Genomic DNA, 22,764 nt, shown 5'->3' with positions numbered 1-22,764 from the left:
TGTGTCTTTGGTACTGGGCTGTGTGCTGTCTAGGGATATTGAAAAGAATATACCAGATAGAAACTGGGAATGAACCATGAAATAATAACAGCTCTTGCTAACTCTTATTAAGTGCTTAATGTATGCTAGGTATTTTTCTGAGTATTTTACATGTATTATTTCATTCACTTTAATAATCTTGTGAGGTAAGTATCAGTTTTATTCCCATATTAAAAACATGTGTGGCCAGGCACAGTCTAATAAAAGCTGCGGGACAGGTACACACCACCTGTAAGGGGGAGCCAGAATGAGGAAAGGGATTACCTCCACAGTGAAGGAAGGCAGACTACATGGAACTTTGACATTTAGAGACAAAATAAATGGCACTCCTGGTATAGGGACCAGGGTGAATAAAGACATGAGGTGAGGAGCATGAAGGATATTGGGTCAAGAATTGTGCAGGAAAGAGGTGTAGTGGGAAGTAAGAGAGCAAAGGCAGCTCAAGTTCACATTGTGAAGGAGCTTGTAGACCACGCAAAGCTCTTTGGACGTTTAGTCTGTAAGCAGTTGCCAAACATCTTGTTTTTCCCTTTTTCTTTTTAAAATTGTGGCTGGAGACTGATGATAACAATGCTGTGCTTGAGTAAGAAGACTGGGAATTGTGCACGAGATGCTTCAAACAAGGAGAAGAGCCCTTGCCGAGGGGCTGCGATGATGCCATTGCAATTAGCAGAAATCAGGCACAGAAGAAATGGAATGTGGATGAGGGTTTGATTGACTTAGTTTCAAATATGCTGTGTTGAGAGGCCCTTATGCCATTTGGAAGGAAATGATCAGCATTCATTGAACTGTTTCTTTGCGATTCAGGATTAGAAGTTGTGAATAAGCCATTTAGAAATAATATTTGACACTGTAGGAATAATTGAAATCTGAAAAATTAGTGAACTCACAGAGGAAGAGCTGGGAGAGAATCTTTGGAAATTGTTTTCTAATCTTTATGGCTATTAGTTCTATACTTAAAACACACCATTTTCCTGATGTTGCTAACTTTTCTCCCATATTTGTTAGTACTAAGAGACACAAACTTTCTAGAGCAGCAGTTTTTCATGTCTAAGATTATTTAATTTTCAGTTATTCCAATTAGGATTTTTCTAATACTTTACCTCCATCCCTGTAGATGCCATTAGTTTATGTTCATATCTGATGTAGGACAGATATGCAAAGCATCAGCTGCAGAAATCACTGCTGATGTTTTGAAAGCACTTTTTAGTTTTCAAAGAGATTTTCTTCGTTTAATTTCCTCAGAGTTGATATAGCTGAACTGCAAGCATTTTATTATTTCTTTTTGTGAAAATAAAAACACAGAGAGGGCTTCCCTGGTGGCGCAGTGGTTGAGAATCTGCCTGCTAATGCAGGGGACACGGGTTCGAGCCCTGGTCTGGGAAGATCCCACATGCTGTGGAGCAGTTAGGCCCGTGAGCCACAACTGCTGAGCCTGCGCGTCTGGAGCCTGTGCTCCGCAACAAGAGAGGCCGCGACAGTGAGAGGCCCGCGCACCGTGATGAAGAGTGGCCCCCGCTCGCCGCAACTAGAGAAAGCCCTAGCACAGAAACGAAGACCCAACATAGCAATCAATCAATCAATCAATCAATAAATCTTTAAAAAAAAAAAAAACAACAAAACCACAGAGAGGTAAAGTGCCTTGCCTGGTGATCCAGGTGATAAGCGGGAGAGCTGAGACTTGAACCTAGGACCTCTGACTTCAATTCCTGCACTTTCTCCGCTACGTCACTGATGCATCACTATCTCTTATAGGAGGAAAACAACAACTTTGATGTCAGCACACCAATTTTGCTTTGTTACTATTTTATCATATGGCTTATTAACCTATTTTAACAATCATTTTGTCTTAACAGATCACAAAGGCTGACTTAGAACAGCGCCATCCTCAGCTTGATTATGTTTTTACATTGGCACAGAATTTGAAAAATAAAGCTTCCAGTTCAGATGTGAGAACAGCAATCACAGAAAAATGTAGGTTTTTAAAAAAATTATATATCATCATTCACTTTCCCTGAAAATGGTAGCACACACACACACACACACACATACATTTGTGAAGATTATTCAACCAGAAATTAATATTATTTGATGATTTGATATTTGATACTCTATTAATAACATAGCTTTCCCTTGTTTTTTATTTTTTGTGAACATTGTCACAATTCCCTTATGAATTCCTGAAAGTATTAATATCATTACTTTTAAGTAATTACTGATACATTGAAGTTTTTTCTTTTAAGTTAGAATTTCTTTTAAAGGAACCAAAAAAAACAAAAGTTAGAGAAACCCATAGGAATGCAAATCCATTCTTCTGTTATATTCACGGAAACCAAATCTTACCGTGTCTCTTAACTCATCTTCTCAAAAGTCATTCCAAAAATATTTATTGAGCAGTTACTATACACCTGTGTGCCTGGCACTAAGTTGGGAATACTTTAGTTAAATACAAAATAAAACAAAACAAAAATTAAATACAAAACAGCAACAACAAAGTTCCCTGTTTCAAATTTGCTTTCTGGCTTAAAAGCATCCGTTAAATCTGTATGACGTACAAAACAAAGTCAAAATTCTCAAGAATGTCACATAGGGGCAATCACTGTCTGCTTCCATCACTCCCTTTCTCTCTTTAGCCCTCAGCACTGTCTGTAACTATTCTGTACTGTATATATTCTTTAAAACGCCCTGACATTTCTTAGTCTCCTTACCTTTATTCACGTTATTTTTTTCTCCTTGGCCTCTCCCCAGGTGAAATTCTACTCAGCAGCTAAAATGTCACCTTCTTTGTGAAGTCTCTCCCACCCTCTTTTAGTCTCTGGTGAACTATATTTTCTATCTTTAGTTCCTGCTGTGACCTTTTCCCCCATAATTTCATTGTAGATCTCACAGTTAATTCTCTCTCCCCTCCATAGATTGTAAATACTCCCCTTTTTGGCCCTGTGGGCTCCCCCAGGGCCCAGTACCAATTAGTTACTTAATAAATATTTATTTGTGGCAGAATATAAACTGGAAGATATTTTATTACCTAGTCTAATATTTCTGAAGGAAAGTCAACTATTCCCCCTATAAAAACTGTTTTGATTTCAAAATAAATGTTGCAGCAGCAAGGTTATTGTAAAAGATGAGTTAGCAGAGAACTTTTAGTGTGTCACAATATTGGTTTATTTTTACTAAGTAAACCATTTTCTTTCTTTCCCACCTTTTTTTTTTTTTTTTTTTAATTAACTGGTGGATTGCTTCTGCCTATCGAACTCTGGAGTGACCCTGTTTTCCATCACGTGGCAAAGGAGCTTCTCAGCTTTGGTGACACCAAACTATTTACAAAGGCTTCTCCACTTTGCGTTTTCTACCATCTTTTGTTTTTTCCTCCACCCCTCCTTTCTGTCCAAAGTTTGCTTTAAGGTTTTCTTCTCCCGAATACCTTCCTTTTTCAATTTAACTCCCTCTTTTTGTTTTCTCTCAGTTTTTTCTGGTATAGAGGCTGCATGGTCCATATCACTATTCATTATATGAAAAACCACCCTCAGCCAGAGGGTACTACCAATAGTAACTTGCTTTTTGCACTTATTTCCAATGAATAAGATAATTTGCTTATCTTTTATGATAAACCTCTGATACTTGCTGTCACTTGATATCTTTAGTTTTATTTGTTCAGTATTAAAGGATTCTATTAGTTATAGTACTTTATGTAACTTTGTAACTGACAAGTAAACCATTACAATAAATTTTCCCTCTCCCTAAGTTAAAACGTAAGCAATTTATTTAAACTGTTAGATAAGACAGCATAAAATAATCTCACTGAACAATTTTTTAGAATTATTATACATAAGTATAATTTACATTTTTCTGAACAGTCTTAAACTGATAGCTCTTAATGGTTTACTATAACCCAGTATTGTTTGAAGAATTTTACCAAAAGGTCTCATTATGACTTAGGTGCAATGTTATTTTTTAGTTAAGTTCTTCTTGGCCTGGTGCTTAACTATAGTCCTTCAGTCTTTCTGGCATACAAGGCATCTTCTAGAAGTTTGTTTCTAGCTTTCTACCTACTTATTACGAATGGGTTGTTGAAGATATTTAAAGTTATTGCTTACTAGTACTTCAGTTCAAATCATGAATTGCCCCTGAAGTAATTAATCAAAAGTTCAAGTTTCCTTAGATCTCTTTTTCCTTGACACATGTTAAAAATACAAGAGGAAAGAAAGTAAGGGAGAGAAAAGGAAAAGAGAAAGAGACAGAAAGAGAGAATGAAAGAAAGAGAAATAGAAACAATAAAAAAGAGAGAGGAAAAGAGCCAATATGGATTTTTTTTAATAATAAAAAACTGCTGGATACCTAGAACTTGAATCTAATTTACTTTTAGCGCTTCTCTTGAATATATAAAAACACTTCCTTTTAGAGAGGTTTTATGCTACAGTAAAACAAATGTGAAAAGTATTCTTAAGTATTTTATTTTCTTTTAAAATCAATACTACCTTAGAGCATTTCCTTAGAGGATGACAAGTGACTATATCTTTGGTCATAAAGTTCACTCATAATGTACTGTTAAAATCTACCTTCTTCAAGTTCTGTAAATATAAATTAGGTAGGAATTTATTTTCTTTATAATTTTTGGCTTGTCAGTTTATAATAGTATTTTTTTTTTTTTTTTTAAACATCTATAATAGTATTTTTATTGTGAGATATTTTAATGCATTTAAAATAGAGTTTAATTCAAGATTTTTTCTTCAAGGATGGTTTCAGAAATATATCAGTCATACAGTGTGGCAAACATAATAAAATTCCTTTAAAATGTATGTACCATTTTGCCTCCTTTCTCTTTTCTATATATAACCTTATTTGTGATGAATTTGGTATCAGGTATTTTTTCCCTTTCCTGATAGTTACTTTCTGGGATTTAAAAAAATATATATAATGCCTCCTCCAGTGGAAAAGGTCAAGAACCAGTGGGATAGCACCCAGCATGGTGTGGAGTTACGACAGCAGCGGCTGGAGGACATGATTATTGACAGTCTTCAGTGGGATGACCACAGGGAAGAGATGGAGGAGCTCATGAGAAAATACGAGGCTCGCCTCTATATTCTTCAACAAGCTCGAAGGGATCCGCTTATCAAACAAATTTCTGATAATCAAGTAAGACTCATTAGATACTTTCTGGCATTATCAATTTGTGGGATGTGCTTGTTTTGTTCTGTTGCTAACTGTAATTTTTAGGACCCTTGTCATAATGTTTTCCCAAGTGCTTAGAATGTACACTGAAATTTATAGAAAGAATTTGACGAGGAAGGTTTTTGAAAAATTTCTGGAGGCATAACAAATAGAAATGTACATATATCCTAGATTTATAGCTCACTGACTCTTTGCAAATGGAACTTACCCATGAACCAGCATCTAGAAAGAAAACATTTTCAGGATCCCAGGAACCCTCCTTTTTGTTCCCTTCCATATCTACCCTGAAGGTATTTTTTTTATTTATGAAATCTCCTGAGACTTTCATTTGAGGGCTACTGTAGTGAACAAATCAAGTATTAAGTAAGTTTAGTTTCTTTTAATACCTTTATAACCAAACCATTTTATCAATATCATCATAGCAGGTACCTTTTTTGTGATTAGTTTGATTATAGAGTTGATGATATTGAACACTTATGGTATTTTTAAAGTGCTATTTTAAATCTCTACAATCATAGAAAATATTCTTGAGTTGGTGGTTATGGTTGTTAGGTTATACTTTGGTGTAACATTTATTTACCCTTCAGATAGCCTAAATGAAAGTGTACGCTTGTGAAGAATATAATAAAGGATATATGGGAAAAGTCTCAGAGAGTGTTTTTATTCTTCAGACATGTAGACTTTCCATGGTTACAACTTAAAAAGCAAGTGGCCAGGTATCCTGGCCAGGTATCCTGGTTTCCTGGATCATTCTCTGTGTTTATGCTATCTGCTGGTTTGTCTTCACCAAATGACTCAAAAGTAATAATCAGCAAAGCCCCTGGACACTTAACCAGAGGAATACAGTTAAAAGTGATATCAATGTTTCAATCATCATATTCAGAATATTCTTTTTTTTTAATACATCCTTATTGGAGTATAATTGCTTCGCAATACTGTGTTAGTTTCTGTTGTACAACAAAGTGAATCAGCCATATGCATACATATATCCCCATATCCCCTCCCTCTTGAGCCTCCCTCACACCCTCCCTATCCCACCCCTCTAGGTCGTTGCAAAGCACCGAGCTGATCTCCCTGTGCTATGCTGATGCTTCCCACTAGCTATCTATTTTACATTTGGTAGTGTATGTATGTTGATGCTACTCTCACTTCGCCCCAGCTTCCCCCTCCCGCTCCATGTCCTCAAGTCCATTCTCTATGTCTACGTCTTTATTCCTGCCCTGCCACTAGGTTCATCAGTGCCATTTTTTAAAAATTAATTAATTAATTAACTTTGGGCTGCGTTGGGTCTTCGTTGCTGCGCGCGGGCTTTCTCTAGTTGCGGCGAGCGAGGGCTACTCTTCGTTGCGGTGCGCGGGCTTCTCATTGCGGTGGCTTCTCTTGTTGCGGAGCACGGGCTCTAGGCGTGCGGGCTTCAGTAGTTGTGGCTCATGGACTCTAGAGCGCAGGCTCAGTAGTTGTGGCACACGGGCTTAGTTGCTTGGTGGCCTGTGGGATCTTCCCGGACCAGGGCTCGAACCCATGTCCCCTGCATTGGCAGGTGGAATCTTAACCACTGCACCACCAGGGAAGCCCTGTACCATTTTTTTTTTTTAGATTTCATATGTATGCATTAGCATACAGTATTTGTTTTTCTCTTTCTGACTTACTTCACTCTGTATGACAGACTCTAGGTCCATCCACCTTACTACAAATAACTCAATTTTATTTCTTTCTATGGCTGAGTAATATTCCATTGTATATATGTGCCACATTTTCTTTATCCATTCATCTGAGGTATCACCTCACACGGGTCAGAATGGCCATTATCAAAAAATCTAGAAACAATAAATGCTGGAAAGGGTGTGGTGAAAATGGAACCCTCCTGCACTGTTGGTGGGAATGTAAATTGATACAACCACTATGGAGAACAGTACGGAGGTTCCTTAAAAAACTAAAAATAGAGCTACCATATGACCCAGCAATCCCACTACTGGGCATATACCTGGAGAAAACCATAATTCAAAAAGAATATTCTTTTCTAATCAGCAGCGTAGTTCTATTCTGGAACTTTAGGGTGGATTTTTCTGCTAGTCGCTACAAAAATCATTTTAAGAGCATTTATTTGTCATTTAGATTTCATGGGGAGTATCTTGATACAAGCGCTCTCAGAGGTGGAAAAAAATTTATCAAGGAACCAATGCCTATGGACATACAGCATCAATTTAGTTTATTCAAGCAACTCTCAGTAAACCTTGCTTAGCTACTGGATCCACCCAAGCAGTTAACTTTGTAAACAGTGATACACAGTGATCCAGGGACAAGAAGACTTCCATGTTGTTGCCCTTTCCATATCTTCAAGCACATATAGTGCACATATAACTCTATAGTAAGTTCATTCCTATAAGATACATGTTCCCGTAAGGATCAGATATAGCAATAGGAATGAAAGATGACAACTGGTTTGAAGAAGTAAAACATATCAAAGAAGAAAAGACAGTAGTCTTTTAATGTTATCTGCTATGTACCTGATCACTTTTCACTTCCAGAATTATTTTTGTTTGAGCTTATGTGCAAGAGTTTGTTTTATAATTTGTTTCCTTCTTTTGATATCTGTGTCTATAACATATTAAAACCTACCGGAAGGACCGGTGTTTTGGTCATACTTGTTATTGAGTGATCCAGTCTAACAATTACATCTGAAATTACACCTTAGATGTTGCTTCAAGAACTGGCTCCTGGTGCTGGTATCGTAATGGCATTCGACAACGTCCTGCAGAAACTGCTGGAGGAATATGGCAGTGATGACACGAGGAATGTGAAGGAAACCACGGAGTACTTGAAAACATCATGGATCAATCTAAAACAAAGGTAATGCTAAGGCCCTGGCAGGTATATGTATGTATGTATGTTGTCAAGTTGAGAATTTGATTGCTTTGGCTTTCTCATGGAAGCGTGTGGAACAGGTCACATATTTTATTATTATTTTTAAATGTTTATGCTGTACTGAGTTAGTATTATCACACTTAGTACAGAGTGTATATTTATACATTAGGTACTTGAATTTCTGCAATGGAATTTTTCCTTGAATGAGTCTAAACCTTGCCCGTGATCATTTTATGTGTTCTGATTTTCTTATGCCTCTTGGCATTGCCTAGAGTACATTTTGTAGTACTCTGATGGTAAGGAACACTTAGGTATTACAGAGGCATCAGGGTAATATTATCCCTAACGGTAATTAAAACAGTATGCTATTTGGTCAGGTCGTCCTCGGTTTTGGCTGAGAACACACGGATCCACACTAGACTCCTGAAGTATACTAAGTGTATGTTGGGCTTCAACTAACTTATTATCTTTTCTTTTCGTTACTCTGTCTCATCAGTATATTTGGAACAGTCTAAAATAGCATACGGGTTTATAAGAGAAATTTTTCTGTCACTTGAGCATCTAGAATTTGAGGCACTGTAAACAATGGTTAGCATCTCTTTAAGATTGCATATTTATATTCATCATCAGTAAAAAAGTGTTTGCTTCCTGCATAGTACTGTGAATACCTGTGTCTAAATGAAATTATGGTTTCACACATCTTGAACATTCAGATGCAACTGCCTGAAAGCTAACTTGATATCAAAACCACATTTATTTTGCAGTGAATAAAATGGATAATATCAGAACACTTTATGATATATATTACTCGTAATAAAGTATGGACAAGCATTTAGTAACGGTTTGATATGGAGGTATTTTGTACATTTTTAGAATGTCATTTTTAGTTAGAATCTCTAATGTAAATTTTGGGAAACTCAAAGGAAAGAATTATGAGTCAGTATATGAACATGAATGTGTCGCTGCATATCCCTAGGATTCTGGAGAAAATAAAGACAAGGATAGCAAATACAAAACTTCAAAGTGTTTAAAGCAGAATATAGTTATAATATTGGTCTTGCTAGCATTTTAGTACAACTGCTTTTCTCTTGTTGTAACAGGTAATTTGGATAAAGTAAGAATCCCAAAACTAAGGCAGGGAAGAGGAGGAATTAAAAACAGCTTTAAAGTACAAATTTCTAGTTACAAGATAAGTTCTGGGGATGTAAGATACAGCATGGTGATTATAGTTAACAATACTGTATTGTGTATTTGAAAGTCACTAAATCTTAAAAGTTATCACAAGAAAAATGTGTAACCATGTGTAGTGATGGATATTAACTAAATGTACTGTGCTAATCATTTTGCAATATATACATATATCAAATCATTGTTGTACACCTAAAGCTAATACAGTGTTGTATGTCAATTATATCTCAGTTAAAAAACCCAGCCTTAACATTAAGAGAGATAGTCCTTAAGCATACTTTATCTATGTGTTTCCACAGATTCTATCTGTAAGAATTATGACTTTGTTTTTATTGTAAACAATACCAGAAACATTGATCACTTAGGAATGTGTGGCCAGCTTTATTTAGCAACTCCAGTTCTTTTTTTGCTTTTACTTTGTAAATATTTTAAGACAGCCTACTGCAGTGGTTAGATTAGATGGAAGAGGCAATTAAAGATGAATTATATTCCAGGGTGATCTTTCATTTATCATAGCTAAGACAACCACAGTGTTCCAGTTTTATGGTAGTTACAAATCGTCTTTATTCTATTTTCTTTCTGTGTTTTAGGGGAAATAAGTAAACATGTTAATATTTAGACATGATTTAGGTATATTATTATCTATAAAGCAGAGAAAATACAACAAAATTGTGGCTCACGGGATCCCATCATAGTGATAGCTGGGTTTTCTGTGTATTGCCAGGATTTTCTCTTTTAAACACAATGATATTTACAATTTTTAACTGTTTAATTGAAGATCTTTCTGAAATATACAAATCTTTCCTTGCCTTCTTTAGCAAAGTACATGAACCTATATTAAACATTTTTTGAATTCTTGGCATTATTGTTATGAAGAGAGAATTAAGAAACTATAAGGGCTGTACCTGACCTTACAGTTCATTTAAACAGGTGTTTCTCAACCTTTTTTACATTATCCACCCCGCCTAAGGATCCTTTTCAGATACTTGCCCACAGGACATTTTAATACCGCGGGTATCCTGTGTCTCTGTTTCTGTACTTTATAGTTACGCTTTATACGTAAAAAGAGTAGATTTTTCCCACTCCCCTCCGCCACCTCGCACCACCAAGAACCATGTATCTCTTCCATCGAGAATGCTTGGCTTACTCTAATGCTCCCTCAGACAAGTTAAATGACACGTTCAAAGGCACATGGCAGAGCCAAGATGATATTTTTCTTTACTAAATTATGACAATGCTCTCCACGCTGTGAAGAATTGGTGGTGAATTTTTTCAGGCTGCTATGTTTTGTGAGATTTTGTGCTTCGTTTTTAGCGTATAAATTTTATTGGGCATCTCCTAGTTGTCAGGCTCTGTGCTAACCTCTTCACTTGCATTATTTTATTTAATTCTCTCAGCACCCATAGGAGATAGGAAGAATTTTCATCAACATTATCTCGATGAACAAACTGAAGTAGAGAGAAGTTAAGGAACACCCAAGATCATACAGCTCATATGGGCAGAGCTGAGATTGGAATCTAAGCCTTTTTTGACTGTGCAGTTGGGCTTTTATCTTTCTTTAAAAATCGCTTTATTTTTCTTCTTTGCTGTCAGAACTTCAGCTATTGCTGATGACGGTTCTGTGTACCCACCTCTCAGATCTTTGTGATTCTGTTTACTGGTTCTTACCTGTGTTGAGTTTAGAAACCAGATCTGATTAAAGATATGGGGGCCTCTGCTACGAATAAATGTAACTCTCTCCAGTACATGGCCATTGTGCCTGCTGTAGTGGCCCTGGAGCACCTTTACACCATCGCTTTTCTCTCATCTCCCAGCCGTATTCTGAATGTACATTGTAGTCAGCCAAATTCTGGAGGGGTGAAGGGTTATTATATTGCACATGGAACACTATTATTATGGTATAATATATGAAATTTAATATCAGCATTCAAAGGAAATGTTTTGTCTGAATTGCAGTTGGACTAAGTCATTTGGCCATTCACGATCCCTTATCTACCACGCCAAAATCCAATACTCACTGATAACAGAAAGCTTTGAATTGACATGAGGCTATTTATTATGGTCTTTATTTATCCCGCTTAGTGTGAATAGCCTTGTTCCTAGCTGCAGAAATATTAATGTGTTTGCTGCCTCAGGGCGTAGTTGGGGTTAACATGTCATTTAGATACATTCATAATAATAGTTTTCTAATGTACAAAAAATTATTAATTCTTAAACATAACTGGCTCCCAGTATTTTGGATTCTGTAAACAACAGGTCTGTCTCTAACATTTTAAACTAATTGACATATCTTGACTACTATTCTTTTTGCTGGTGAAAATTTTTTCTTACATCTCTTAATGCCAGTTAACAAATTTTGTAGTGCAAATTGAGATAATGATCATTGAAATGGGCTTATAGTAACTTTCAGAGTGTAGATGCCTCATGTGGGTCTGAAATGTTATTTTAACCCTGGAGTGCATATGTTCATGTATATGTGTATGTATATACACATACGCACATACTTGCACACATACATATACACACACATAGTTATTTATGCTGAAATATTATGAAGGAAATGAGACAATATAACTTTATGTTATAAAGACTATCCTATAGATCATTAATTATTATGTATTTTTCTCTTTGCCCTCCATCCCTCGGAAGCCATCTTTTGCTGCCTACTTTTAGGCATTTCTCGGTTTGTACAGGCAGGACGAAAAGCACAGTGGCTGTGGTATCTGGCAATCCTTGATTAACATCCCAACTTATTCACTTAACATCTGTGTGAACTTTGACCAAGTTATTTCAACTCACTGAATCTCAATTTCTTGGTTGTAAAGCAGAGAACATATCTAATGGGTAAGATTATTGTTAGGATCAAGAATTAGGTATAAAAGTTCCTCATACACGGTATGTGCTCAACAAAAGTTTACCCCAAATTATCATCATCTGCTCTGTCATATTATGTCTTCCTTATAAATCTGTTGCCCTTTGGTCTGTTGTACAGTACTGTGTATGGTTAAATTAGTGGAAGGTTTAGTCATCGTCAATTGTTTGTCTGTAGTCATTTTGAATAGTCTCTATTTACATTAATGAGAAAATAATTGGTTATCTGATTTACTGAGTGCAATATAGATATTCTAAATGTTTATTACCAGATGAAACTTTTAGAAAATGCAATTTTCTTGTTTAGTGTCTTAGTCTGTTCAGTCTTCTGTAACAAACTCCACAGACTGGGTGGCTTAGAAACTACAGAAATGTACTTCTCAAATTTCTGGAGGCTGGAAGTCCGAGATCAGGGTGCCAGCATGGTCGGGTGAAGACCCTTTTCCGGGTAGCAGACTTCTCGTTTCCCTATGTGGCAGAAGGGGTAAGAGAGCTTTCTCAGGCCTCTTTTATAAGGTCATTAACCTCATTCATGGTGGCTTTGCCCTCAAGACCTAATCATCTCCCAAAGGCCGACCGACCTCCTAATACCATCGCATTGGGCATTGAGATTTCAACATAGGAATTTGAGGAGGACAGATACATTCAGACCATAGCAGTTAGTAAAATCATCACAGTTGCTGAATTTACGTTGCATTTAAGTCTTTTCTGCCTAAGCGGAAGTCTAACCATCCTGGAAAGAAAGGGTGTAGTATTTTTTAAAGTTTATTTCATGTGAGAGCCACAAATACAGATTTATCTAGTGAAGGAACTTTCTTCTTTAGAAATGACACTGTCTTTCTAATTAATGTTCATTAACTTGTTAATAACGTCCTGCTGGACATGTGGAATGCACATAGTTTACAAGGGGTTATATAAATATTGTGTATACTAAAGACTGAATTTGTGAAGCCCTTGATTATTTTGAAAACATTACATTCCAAAAATTTGAATTTGCCTTTGATTGCTTTCCCAGTTATTTTTATTGTATATTTTGAAACTTTCATTATTTCTGTTATTACTTTTTCAGCAGTGATTGTTTATTGTCCCAACTGACTAATAAAAATGAAATGTTCTTCTTCAGCATTTATCCATTGTTTGATTTGGCCAATTTCTTTGAACTGTGGTCAGTGGAGATACTCATATGGGGATTGTGTCCTATGGCCTGACATCAACCTGGCCCATCCTTTGCACTCTTAAAATGAATGTTGTAGCAGCTGTCACTCCCAAATTAATGAGCTTAGGTGAAAAGTACTGGTAGCCATATCCTTTGAGCCTGTACGCTGGTATGAGGTTCAGAGATTTGGGTCAGTCAATTTGATTTATCCTCTCCGAAGCTTACTTCTTTCCCTGAATGTTACCTTTATTTTCCAACCTGTTTCTTTTATTTTCATTGCTAGCATTTTGTTTTTAGTTTTCCCTTCTGAGCTGGGAAGGAAACTGGTAAAGAAGAAAAGTGTAAAAATTATACTCTTCTTTATTTTCCTTTTTTGTTATATTGTTTTAATATTTCAATTACTGTTTTATTGCCTTTGAAAAAAATTTACCAATAATGTCTTTGTGGTACATACCTAACAATACTAATGTTTTCATTTTGTACATATCAAGCTCAAGCAAGCAGTTATTTTCTTAATGCATTTAACTCCATAATAAACAACCTAAAGGACCAGTGCCTGTAGCCTTTGTCTTTGCTTTCATTTGTTCTTTTTTCCCATGAGTTAGTTAATTAAATGTTTATTTATTTAGCCTTATCTTTGTCAAGCTCTGTGATCAGCCCTGAAGCTTCAGCCATAAACAATGCCCTGTGCCTACCCCCCAGGAAGCTTACCTTTCATAGGAAGAGCCAGGTAGTAAAAAGAAAATAATACATAACTATAGATGATGATTTTGGAAGCAAAAGAAACTAAAGAAGTGCTACCTAAGAGAGGGAATTATTTAGCTCAGCTAAATTTAGAAAGCATAATGCAGAAGGCAGCATTTGAGCTGATTCAGGTTAAGAAGAACCATCTGAAAAAAATTCTAGGGTCAACAGCAAAGGTAAAAGTCATGAGGCAGGAAACAGCATAGAATGTGGTTGAAATATAATGAATAAGGGGGCTTAAGAAGTGGTAGAAGAGGGAGGCAGAGGCAACATCATGCTGAACTTTATAAGACATGGGAAAGGGTTTGGATATTGTTAAGTACAATGGAAAGCTATTGGAATCAGTAAGCAAGGGATGACACTATCTAATTTATAATATTCAATTGAATCTCGCTTAGTCTTATGAGGAGAATATATTTTAGGGGTGTAAGAGAATAATTGGGACAGCCAGTAAAGAAGTGATTGTTGTGGTCCAGGTGAGAGATGGTGGGTATCCTGGGATACTGTGTGCCAGCAATGGTGGAAGGAAGGTCATGGCTTTGAGATGTACTTCGGAAGTAGAAAAGATGTTTGATGGATTAGATATGTAATTTGGGGGAGTGGAAACAATCTAAGATGGCACTTTGTGAAAGGATGAGTGGTAGTACCATTCACTGGAAAAGGCTGTGGGAGTTTCTGGGAGAAAAAAATCAAGAACCGGATTTTGACATGCTCATTTGAGATGCCTATTAGATGTCCAAGTCAAATAGATAATTGGATACGTGAATCTGGAACTCAAACATTCCAGAGCTCAGATAGTAACTGGGGAGTTCTAAGCATCTACAGTGGAGGTTAAATCTGTGGGATTGGATGAGATCACTGGGAAAAGAATAAAGATGGAGAAGAGGGAGATTGATTGAGTCCATAGAGTCTAGGGTTTGGTGATGGAGCAAAAAAAGGAAAAGAGAACAGAAAAGGCTCAGAAAAATCTTCGAATGAAGTAGAAACAAAATCCAGGTGTTCAGAAGTATAGGGAAGAGAATATTTTTAAGAGGGAATGGAGAGAGGATAATATTTCTAAGAGGGAATGATCCATTGTGTTTAATTAGGCTGAGAAATTCGAAAAGATGACACAACACCATTCCTGGAATTCCACATTTTGGAGATTCTGGTGATTTTGAAAAGAGCAATTTCAAGGGAGTAATGGGGTAGAAAGTAGAGAAGGAGATCAAGTTGGGGAAATAGAAACGATTTGTGGAAAGATCACCAGAGAAGTTTGTTGTAAAGAGGGGCAGAGAGATTAGGTAGTACCTGGAAAGCAATGAAGGTTAAAGAGAGGTGAGTGACTTTTCTTTAAAATGGGACATGAGAAATCAAACATGTGTGTATGCTCACGGGAATGATCTAGTAGAGTGATGTCAGACTGAGGTGACAAAGGAAGAGGAAAGAAGTCCTTCCGTTGATAAGGTGAGATCTGTAGAATTGAGTTTGGTAAGAGCTGGGATGCTTTTTCCATTATGACAGGAAGGATGGTGAGATGATGAGTATAGATGCATGTGGATTGGAGCCTTCGTAGTGGGAAGATGACATATTCTCAGTGCAATGACTTCTGCTCTCTTTATGATCCATGAGGCGTGCTCTCAGTGAGGCTGGAGGTGCGACTGAGAGAAGTTTGAAGAAAGAGGATCGGTTGTAGAATCTAGGTGGGTGGGACAGAGAGCTCCCTAGGGGAACTTTAGTGCTGGGCAGTGATGGGCGCCTATTTGTGATTTATAATAATAATGTAAAGGGAAGATAGCCCTGTTGTGGTGTTCTTTAGCAATGTGTATCTACTCTGAGGCAAGTAGGAAGAATGCAGATGAAAGTCAGTTGGAGAGGGAACAGGGGAGAGGAAGATATTTGTAAGGGAGTGGAGACCGGATGCCACTAGTCCGTAATGGAGTCTATCATGTCCCTTTCCCTGGGAGGTGCAGTCCCTCACTGGAGCCTATGGCTTGGCAAGCAGATCTTGAGTTGGATTTCAGACTCCACTTACCTGCTGAGGCAGTGAGCAGCCTATGTGCAGTTACCATGGACCTGGAGGTCAGTATATCAGCATAATGGAAAATGTCTTCTGCTTTGAAGGAGTAGGATTTTGCCTGGAAGATGGAAGAACAGCGGCTTGGAAGTAGCAATTCGAAGGAGGCGGACCCTCATTCCAACAGTTGTTCATCATGAGGCATATAGGGTCTGAGAGAAAAAAGAAAAAAACTTCATTAAAAGTCTGCAGACAAATTGATGGCACTAGGGAAACCAATTTCACTTAAGACAGGGTGAAAGGATTGATCTGAGGAATCTCCCAATCGTAGAATAGGTTTACAGGCTTCATGGAAGAAGGGTTTTGGGGGTAGATTGGGGAAGGTATGGAGCAGTATTGGGGTTATGGTCCGGTATTGGTTGGCTAAGACCAAATATCTGGTAGTGACTTAGTTAAAAGGGAAATAGGATGTGGTGTGATAAATCCTCACACAGGAATAGTTCTGTCTTGAATAGCGGGGTTGTGGTTACCTCTCTTAAGCTTCCCAAGTGGTGTGGTATTAGCAGCTTAGAACAGTCTGCTTGAGTTCCATGGAGTGAATTTTTAAGTGCTTGATGATGACCCAATCTCTATGCAACAGAGACTGGTCACAAAGTACCATAGATGGTTGGGGATATCTCCAGTGACTAATTCTTCATTAAATCCACTGCATTAAAGTGTGCTTTAATATATTTCCTAGCTAAATGATACTTTATACACCAAAGGACAAATTACCTTGTGGAGGTACTCAATGGGAAGCTTAAAGAATTGTTTCATTGTAAGTTTTTTTTGTTTGTTTTTTAAAAAAATTTATTTATTTTATTTTTGGCTGTGTTGGGTCTTTGCTGCACATGGGCTTTCTCTAATTGCGGCAAGCGGGGGCTAATCTTCGTTGCATTGCGCAGGCTTCTCATTGTGGTGGCTTCTCTTGTTGCGGAGCACAGGCTCTAGACGCATGGGCTTCAGTAGTTGTGGCACGCCGGCTTCATTAGTTGTGGCTCGCAGGCTCTAGAGCGCAGGCTCAGTAGTTGTGGCGCACGGGCTTAATTGCTCTGCGGCATGTGGGATCTTCCCGGACCAGGGCTCGAACCCGTGTCCCCTGCATTGGCAGGCAGATTCTTAACCACTGCGCCACCAGGGAAGCCCTCACTGTACGTTTTTTACATGCCACTCAAACTACTGATGCTACTGTTTTCCACTCTAGAACAGAGAAATATATTTAAATCTCATGTAACTGTAAATGTCACCTTTAAAGTATACCAAAATTTAGCAACACATATCTGTGCGTTTGCTAAGACACTCTTTTCCATTGAAGTCTTAAAAAAAAAAGACATATCTATTTGTGTTCAGACACTCTTTTGACCAATTATAAGCACATGCACATTTGATTAAACAATATTATATCTCGTAGCTTAAAAATGAAGCATTATTTAACATTTAAAATAACATTTTAAAAAAGTCAGTTATATGGGTGGCCATGTTTTGTAATGCTACAAAATGACTATAAGCTATTTTGTAGCCTATCATAGTTGCTTTTATAACAGAAATCTCTTTAAAAGATAAGAGTTTACATTTAAAAAATCCCAGTTCCCTTTAATATAAACTATTATAAATCTGCCACACATGCATTCTTTAAATCTTTCATGAGAAGTTATTTATACTTTCAGTCTGCACCCTTTCTTGCATTAAAGAATTCTATAGTCTGCCTCTTCTGTTTGAAGTAAAAAATTTTTTTTGCTAAAATTATCCTTCTAAACTTCAAAAATTCTGTCTTTTAGGTTTTCAGCCTATCTTTATTCTTTATGATTTGTGGGTTTTACAAGATTTTTTTTAAAAAAAACTTCTCTGCCTTTGTCTAGTAGCCATAATTTCCTGAACTTAAAATCATTTCTTTTTCTTTGCTAGTGTTCCTCCGTTATACTCTCTCGTTTGCATTTCTCAGAGCTTCCTCCAGCTCTTTTCTGATCTTGAGATGTAGCAACCGGAACTGCCAGAGAGAAACTCTGCACTGAGAATCGTAGACTAGTGTAAGGTCAGTGCTGGATGTGATCTTAGGAATGAATCTTCCACATTAGTGCTTCCCAACCTCTTTGTTGTCTGCATACCACGTATCTATTCCCATCAGTAAAGTTTCATTTACATGCAGTGATCCTTTTTTTTTTTTTTTTTAATTAGAGGAAGGATTTCTTTTTTAATATTTATTTATTTGTTATTTAGGCTGCCCTGGGTCTTAGTTGCGGCATGCAGGATCTTTAGTGTAGCATATGTTAGTTGCGGCACGCATGTGGGATCTAGTTCCCCAACCAGGGATTGAACTTGGACCCCCTGCATTGGGAGCACGGAGTCTTACCCACTGGACCACCAGGGAAGTCCCTACATGCAGTGATTCTTAATGAAGCTGAATTTGAAGCTAGGGTTGGAGTGAGAATGGAGGAACTCTTGCAGTAGGTTTTATAATCTCTACGATGGAATATGTAGTTTTAAAAGGACCCCTAGAGATTCTGACATGGGCCCTTTACTCAACTAGTCCAAGCTCTTTATTTTAAGGATGGAAAAAGAAAATTGGAGATTTGAAGTGGTTTACCCCAAGGCATATAGCTAGTAAATGGCAGAGGTGGTAAAATTAGGTGGTTTCCTTCTGAGAGCAGTGTATAAATGGCATTAAAAGTAATTTATTAGCCTGTGTCATAAAGTGTGTGTACATACCTCTGAGCATCTAATTTTAGTGATCTTTTTGCCTTATGGTATTATGATAAATCATGTGAAATTCCTTGAAAATAAATAAAAGATTCTTGTAGTGTCTTGTTGTGTCCAGTATACCATACTCTAGCCTTTTAAAAAAGAGTAAAATGAATGATGTGGAGAGCTGATACCTTTTAGCTATATTCTGTTACAGATTTCATATGAAATTATATTAATTTCAAAAATCAGATTATAAATTAGTATAAATACTATGGTTATACATTTTTAAAAAAAAAATTATTTATTTTTATTTATTTTTGGCTGTGTTGGGTCTTCGTTTCTGTGCGAGGGCTTTCTCTAGTTGCGGCAAGCGGGGGCCACTCTTCATCGCGGTGTGCGGGCCTCTCATTGTCGCGGCCTCTCTTGTTGCAGAGCACGGGCTCCAGACGCGCAGGCTCAGTAGTTGTGGCTCACGGGCCCAGCTGCTCCGCGGCATGTGGGATCTTCCCAGACCAGGGCTCGAACCCGTGTCCCCTGCATTGGCAGGCAGATTCTCAACCACTGCGCCACCAGGGAAGCCCTATGGTTATACATTTTTAAAATGTATATTTATTATAATAACATGACAATTCATACTGCTGTAAATAGAGTTTAGTTTTCAGTATGTTCATTATTTTTAGTTGTTGATTATGATCATGATAAAAAAACTATGACACCAGATATTTGTGAATTTTAAAAAATTCCCTAGGACATTTATTATCAAATTGCACATTTGCATCCTATAAATAAAATTACTTTCCCAGTATTTCACCAAATTCATATACAAGGTTAAGGATAAATGTTATAAGCCACTATGTTTGTGGTGATTTGTTTTTCCAGCAGTAATGGCCTGCTAATAGGCACCATAAGAGAAATTATGGGATGCTATGGAATGAGATACTATAGGTTTGGAAAGTATCTGCACCAAGTTCTGTAGGGTAAGTAGAAATTAACCAGGTGGAAAGGGAAAAGTTTAGTGGGGGGATGGAGGGGTGAGGAAGGATATTTAAAGTAAAAGAAAGAAAAAGTAAAGGTCTGGATGTGAAACAGTGACCACTTTGAGGGTTAGTAATTGGTTCGTTTTTGTAGGTAGCATGAGGCCTGGAGTAATGAGATGATACTTGGAAAGGTAAGCAAGACTCAGACCATGGAGAACCTTGTGTGGCAAGTGGAGTTTCGGGGTGATGAAAATGATGCGTGAGGAGGTGGGCAACTGCCCCAGGTTTCACAGCTGGTCAGTGGTGGAGCCATGTCTGCCTTGATCCAAAGCCTGTATTCTTTTGCTTTAGTAACCAATAAAGTAGACATCTCTTAACCATTGTCTAAAAGTTATTTTTTAGCAGTTTCCTACAAAGTGAATACTTTTAAAGGAGAATCTCTTTTCCCACTGATGACTAGTAGATAATTTGACAGTTTTACAATAAATGCCCTAGCTTCTGGATTCAGAATGTTCCACCGGTCACCAAAATATGCTGCTGGTATTACCCAACCCAGTGGAACCACCACTGTCTAAGGTCAGGTGCTCATGATTCTCTTAGCTCCCTTTTCCTCTGAAGCATCACTTTAGGCTTTCCACCTCCCCTGCTAGCCTGATCCTTCCTTCACGCTTGCTAAGTTTATAAGTGTCTCTCAAGTAGAGGGAATCTCTGCCTTCACCCGTGAGGTTCTTAGACATTTGCATCCTTTTCCCTAGTCTGGGCATTCTTAGGGTTTAATAGAGCTAATTCATAATGATGTGTTTCTACATTAGCTGTTTGCCACATAACCTGTTATGTACGTGTGAATATTCTTAAGAATAAAGGATATTGATTATGTAAGCTGAACGTGTTTGACTTTGCTAAATTTTATAATTACTAAATTTTATATGTGTTCTTAAAATAAGAATAGCCCACTTTACTAAATTTTAAAATTACTAAATTTTATATGAGTGTTCTTCAAATTAGAATCATCTGTTCATGGTTGATTAATTGTGCCTGTATACTCCTTTAATTCTAGTACTTTTTTGGCACAATCTTTTTTTAAAAATTTATTTATTTTATTTTTGGCTGTGTTGGGTCTTCGTTGCTGTGTGCAGGCTTTCTCTAGTTGTGGTGAGCGGGGGCTACTCTTGGTTGCGGTGCACGGGCTTCTCATCGCGGTGGCTTCTCTTATTACGGAGCACGGGCTCTAGGCACGTGGGCTTCAGTAGTTGTGGCTCGCGGGCTCTAGAGGGCAGGCTCAGTAGTTATGGCGCACGGGCTTAGTTGCTCCGCGGCATGTGGGATCTTCCCGGACCAGGGATCGAACCCATGTCCCCTGCATTGGCAGGTGGATTCTCAACCACTGCGCCACCAGGGAAGCCCTGGCACAATCTTTATTTGGCTATTCTTAATATTTTCTTCAGTTGATATTGTAATAATTGAAAATATGGGCAGGGTTAGGTGGAAGATTAAACACCATCACCACCAACCACCCAAATTCTGGTGGATAACTTCTAAATATAAAAAATTAAATATATGAATATGATTACAAAAATATTTAAAATACTGAAAGATTTATAATAGAGTGGTACTCTCACTACTCACTACAGTCCCTCTCCCTAGCGGTAGCTTTTTTCTTCTCCTTGTTGATCATGTTAATTCTATTTTTACGGTTTTGAGGAACTGCCATATTGTTTTCCATAGTGGCTGTACCATCTTATCATTGAAATTTTAGAGAAGCAGATATTCAATGTTGACATTATTATGCCTGTCTAAACATCATTAACAGCCAAGCACTAAAGTTTACTATAATTTTGCTTCTTCTCTGTTTATTTTACCTGAAATTAATAATTGCCTTTTTTTTATATGCGTAGTTTTCTTTGCACCTATTGCTAATTCTTCCCACATTTTCCAGTGGCCTGGTGATTGACAAGGTCAATCATATTAAGCAGTCTATCACTTCTAATATTTTTTCTTGTAGACATTTCTTCTGGAGACAGCTTTCCAGGCCTGCTGCACAGGCATTATCCTGGGGATTTTCTGTGCTTTCCTCCTAGGATCTCATGGAGTTTATTTGTTTTTGTCCTCTTTTGAGTTATTGTTTTGTCAGAGTGTCTCCTTTGTTAATTTTGTCAAATTAAAACAAGAAACATAACAGTTGGAATGGTGAAGACAGCCCTCATCTGACCCAGTTTGGTGCATTGCCCTCTTTTCTGAGATCTCCTTTCACCATTAGCATGAGAGCCTGTTGGATTTCTTGTTTTTAAGCTTCTTATATTGTCTTCTTTCTGGGTTTACAAACTATGTATTGTAGAGGACTTCTGTCAGTAGCTTCTTGAAAAGTGGAGTTGGGGAGGTAATTTTAAAGGCATATTATAAAAAGATTTTCATTATTCTATAAAACTATCATAACGCTATAATAAAGTCTCTGAGGAATATGGAGATACAAAAGACTGCTTCTGCCCATAGTGAGTTTATGGAACAGGGAGACAGACAAGAAATCTCTGTGATATAGATAAAGTAAAATTTAAGGGTGAAATAAGATCACAATCTAAGGGCTTTTCCAGGATACATATGATGAATTTCTGAGTGAAGAGGGTTTTTGAACCTTTTATGAACTCAGGACAAGTAAACCTAATTGGGCTGAGATGTTCTGAAAGAGGTAGCTTTAACCCTTAAAGGATTGGAAGGACTTTGATAGGTGAAGATTGTCAGAAGGACATTTTTTATGTGGGTATAAAATTATGTGGACATAGTATTAAGAATATTCTAGGAACATACCACTTTGATCTGAACTATTGGAAATAACTAGGGGGGTAAAGCTGGAAAAGTAAGTTAGTGATAGATTATGGAGGACATTGAGTTCCAGCAGAAGCAATTTGAATTTGTTCTGTAGGCAGCCAAACACTGTTGGCGGTTTTTCAGTAAGTAAATGCTGAGTTGAAGTTGATGACATTCCAGAATGTCATATAAATGGGATCGTAGTATGTAGCTTTTATGTTTGGCTTCTTTCACTT

The 22,764-nt window shown here is 37.3% G+C and overlaps 1 protein-coding gene across 7 annotated transcripts in view; it reads left to right on the top strand.

The window, feature by feature from the left end:
• UTRN (utrophin) overlaps nucleotides 1-22,764 on the top strand; it is a 501,645-nt gene that overhangs the window by 236,882 nt on the left and 241,999 nt on the right. For all 7 annotated transcript variants that reach the window (XM_059941058.1, XM_059941060.1, XM_059941059.1 and 4 more), the window contains 3 exons: nucleotides 1,896-2,013; nucleotides 4,967-5,172; nucleotides 7,904-8,058. In XM_059941058.1, the coding sequence (XP_059797041.1) occupies nucleotides 1,896-2,013; nucleotides 4,967-5,172; nucleotides 7,904-8,058 (479 nt within the window). The remainder of the gene's footprint in view (nucleotides 1-1,895; nucleotides 2,014-4,966; nucleotides 5,173-7,903; nucleotides 8,059-22,764) is intronic.

The sequence above is a fragment of the Balaenoptera ricei genome, chromosome 12 (assembly GCF_028023285.1).
Source record: "Balaenoptera ricei isolate mBalRic1 chromosome 12, mBalRic1.hap2, whole genome shotgun sequence".
NCBI classification, from domain to species: domain Eukaryota; kingdom Metazoa; phylum Chordata; class Mammalia; order Artiodactyla; family Balaenopteridae; genus Balaenoptera; species Balaenoptera ricei.
Note: the sequence above shows the minus strand (reverse complement) of the source record. Positions and strands in the feature narration are given on the sequence as shown.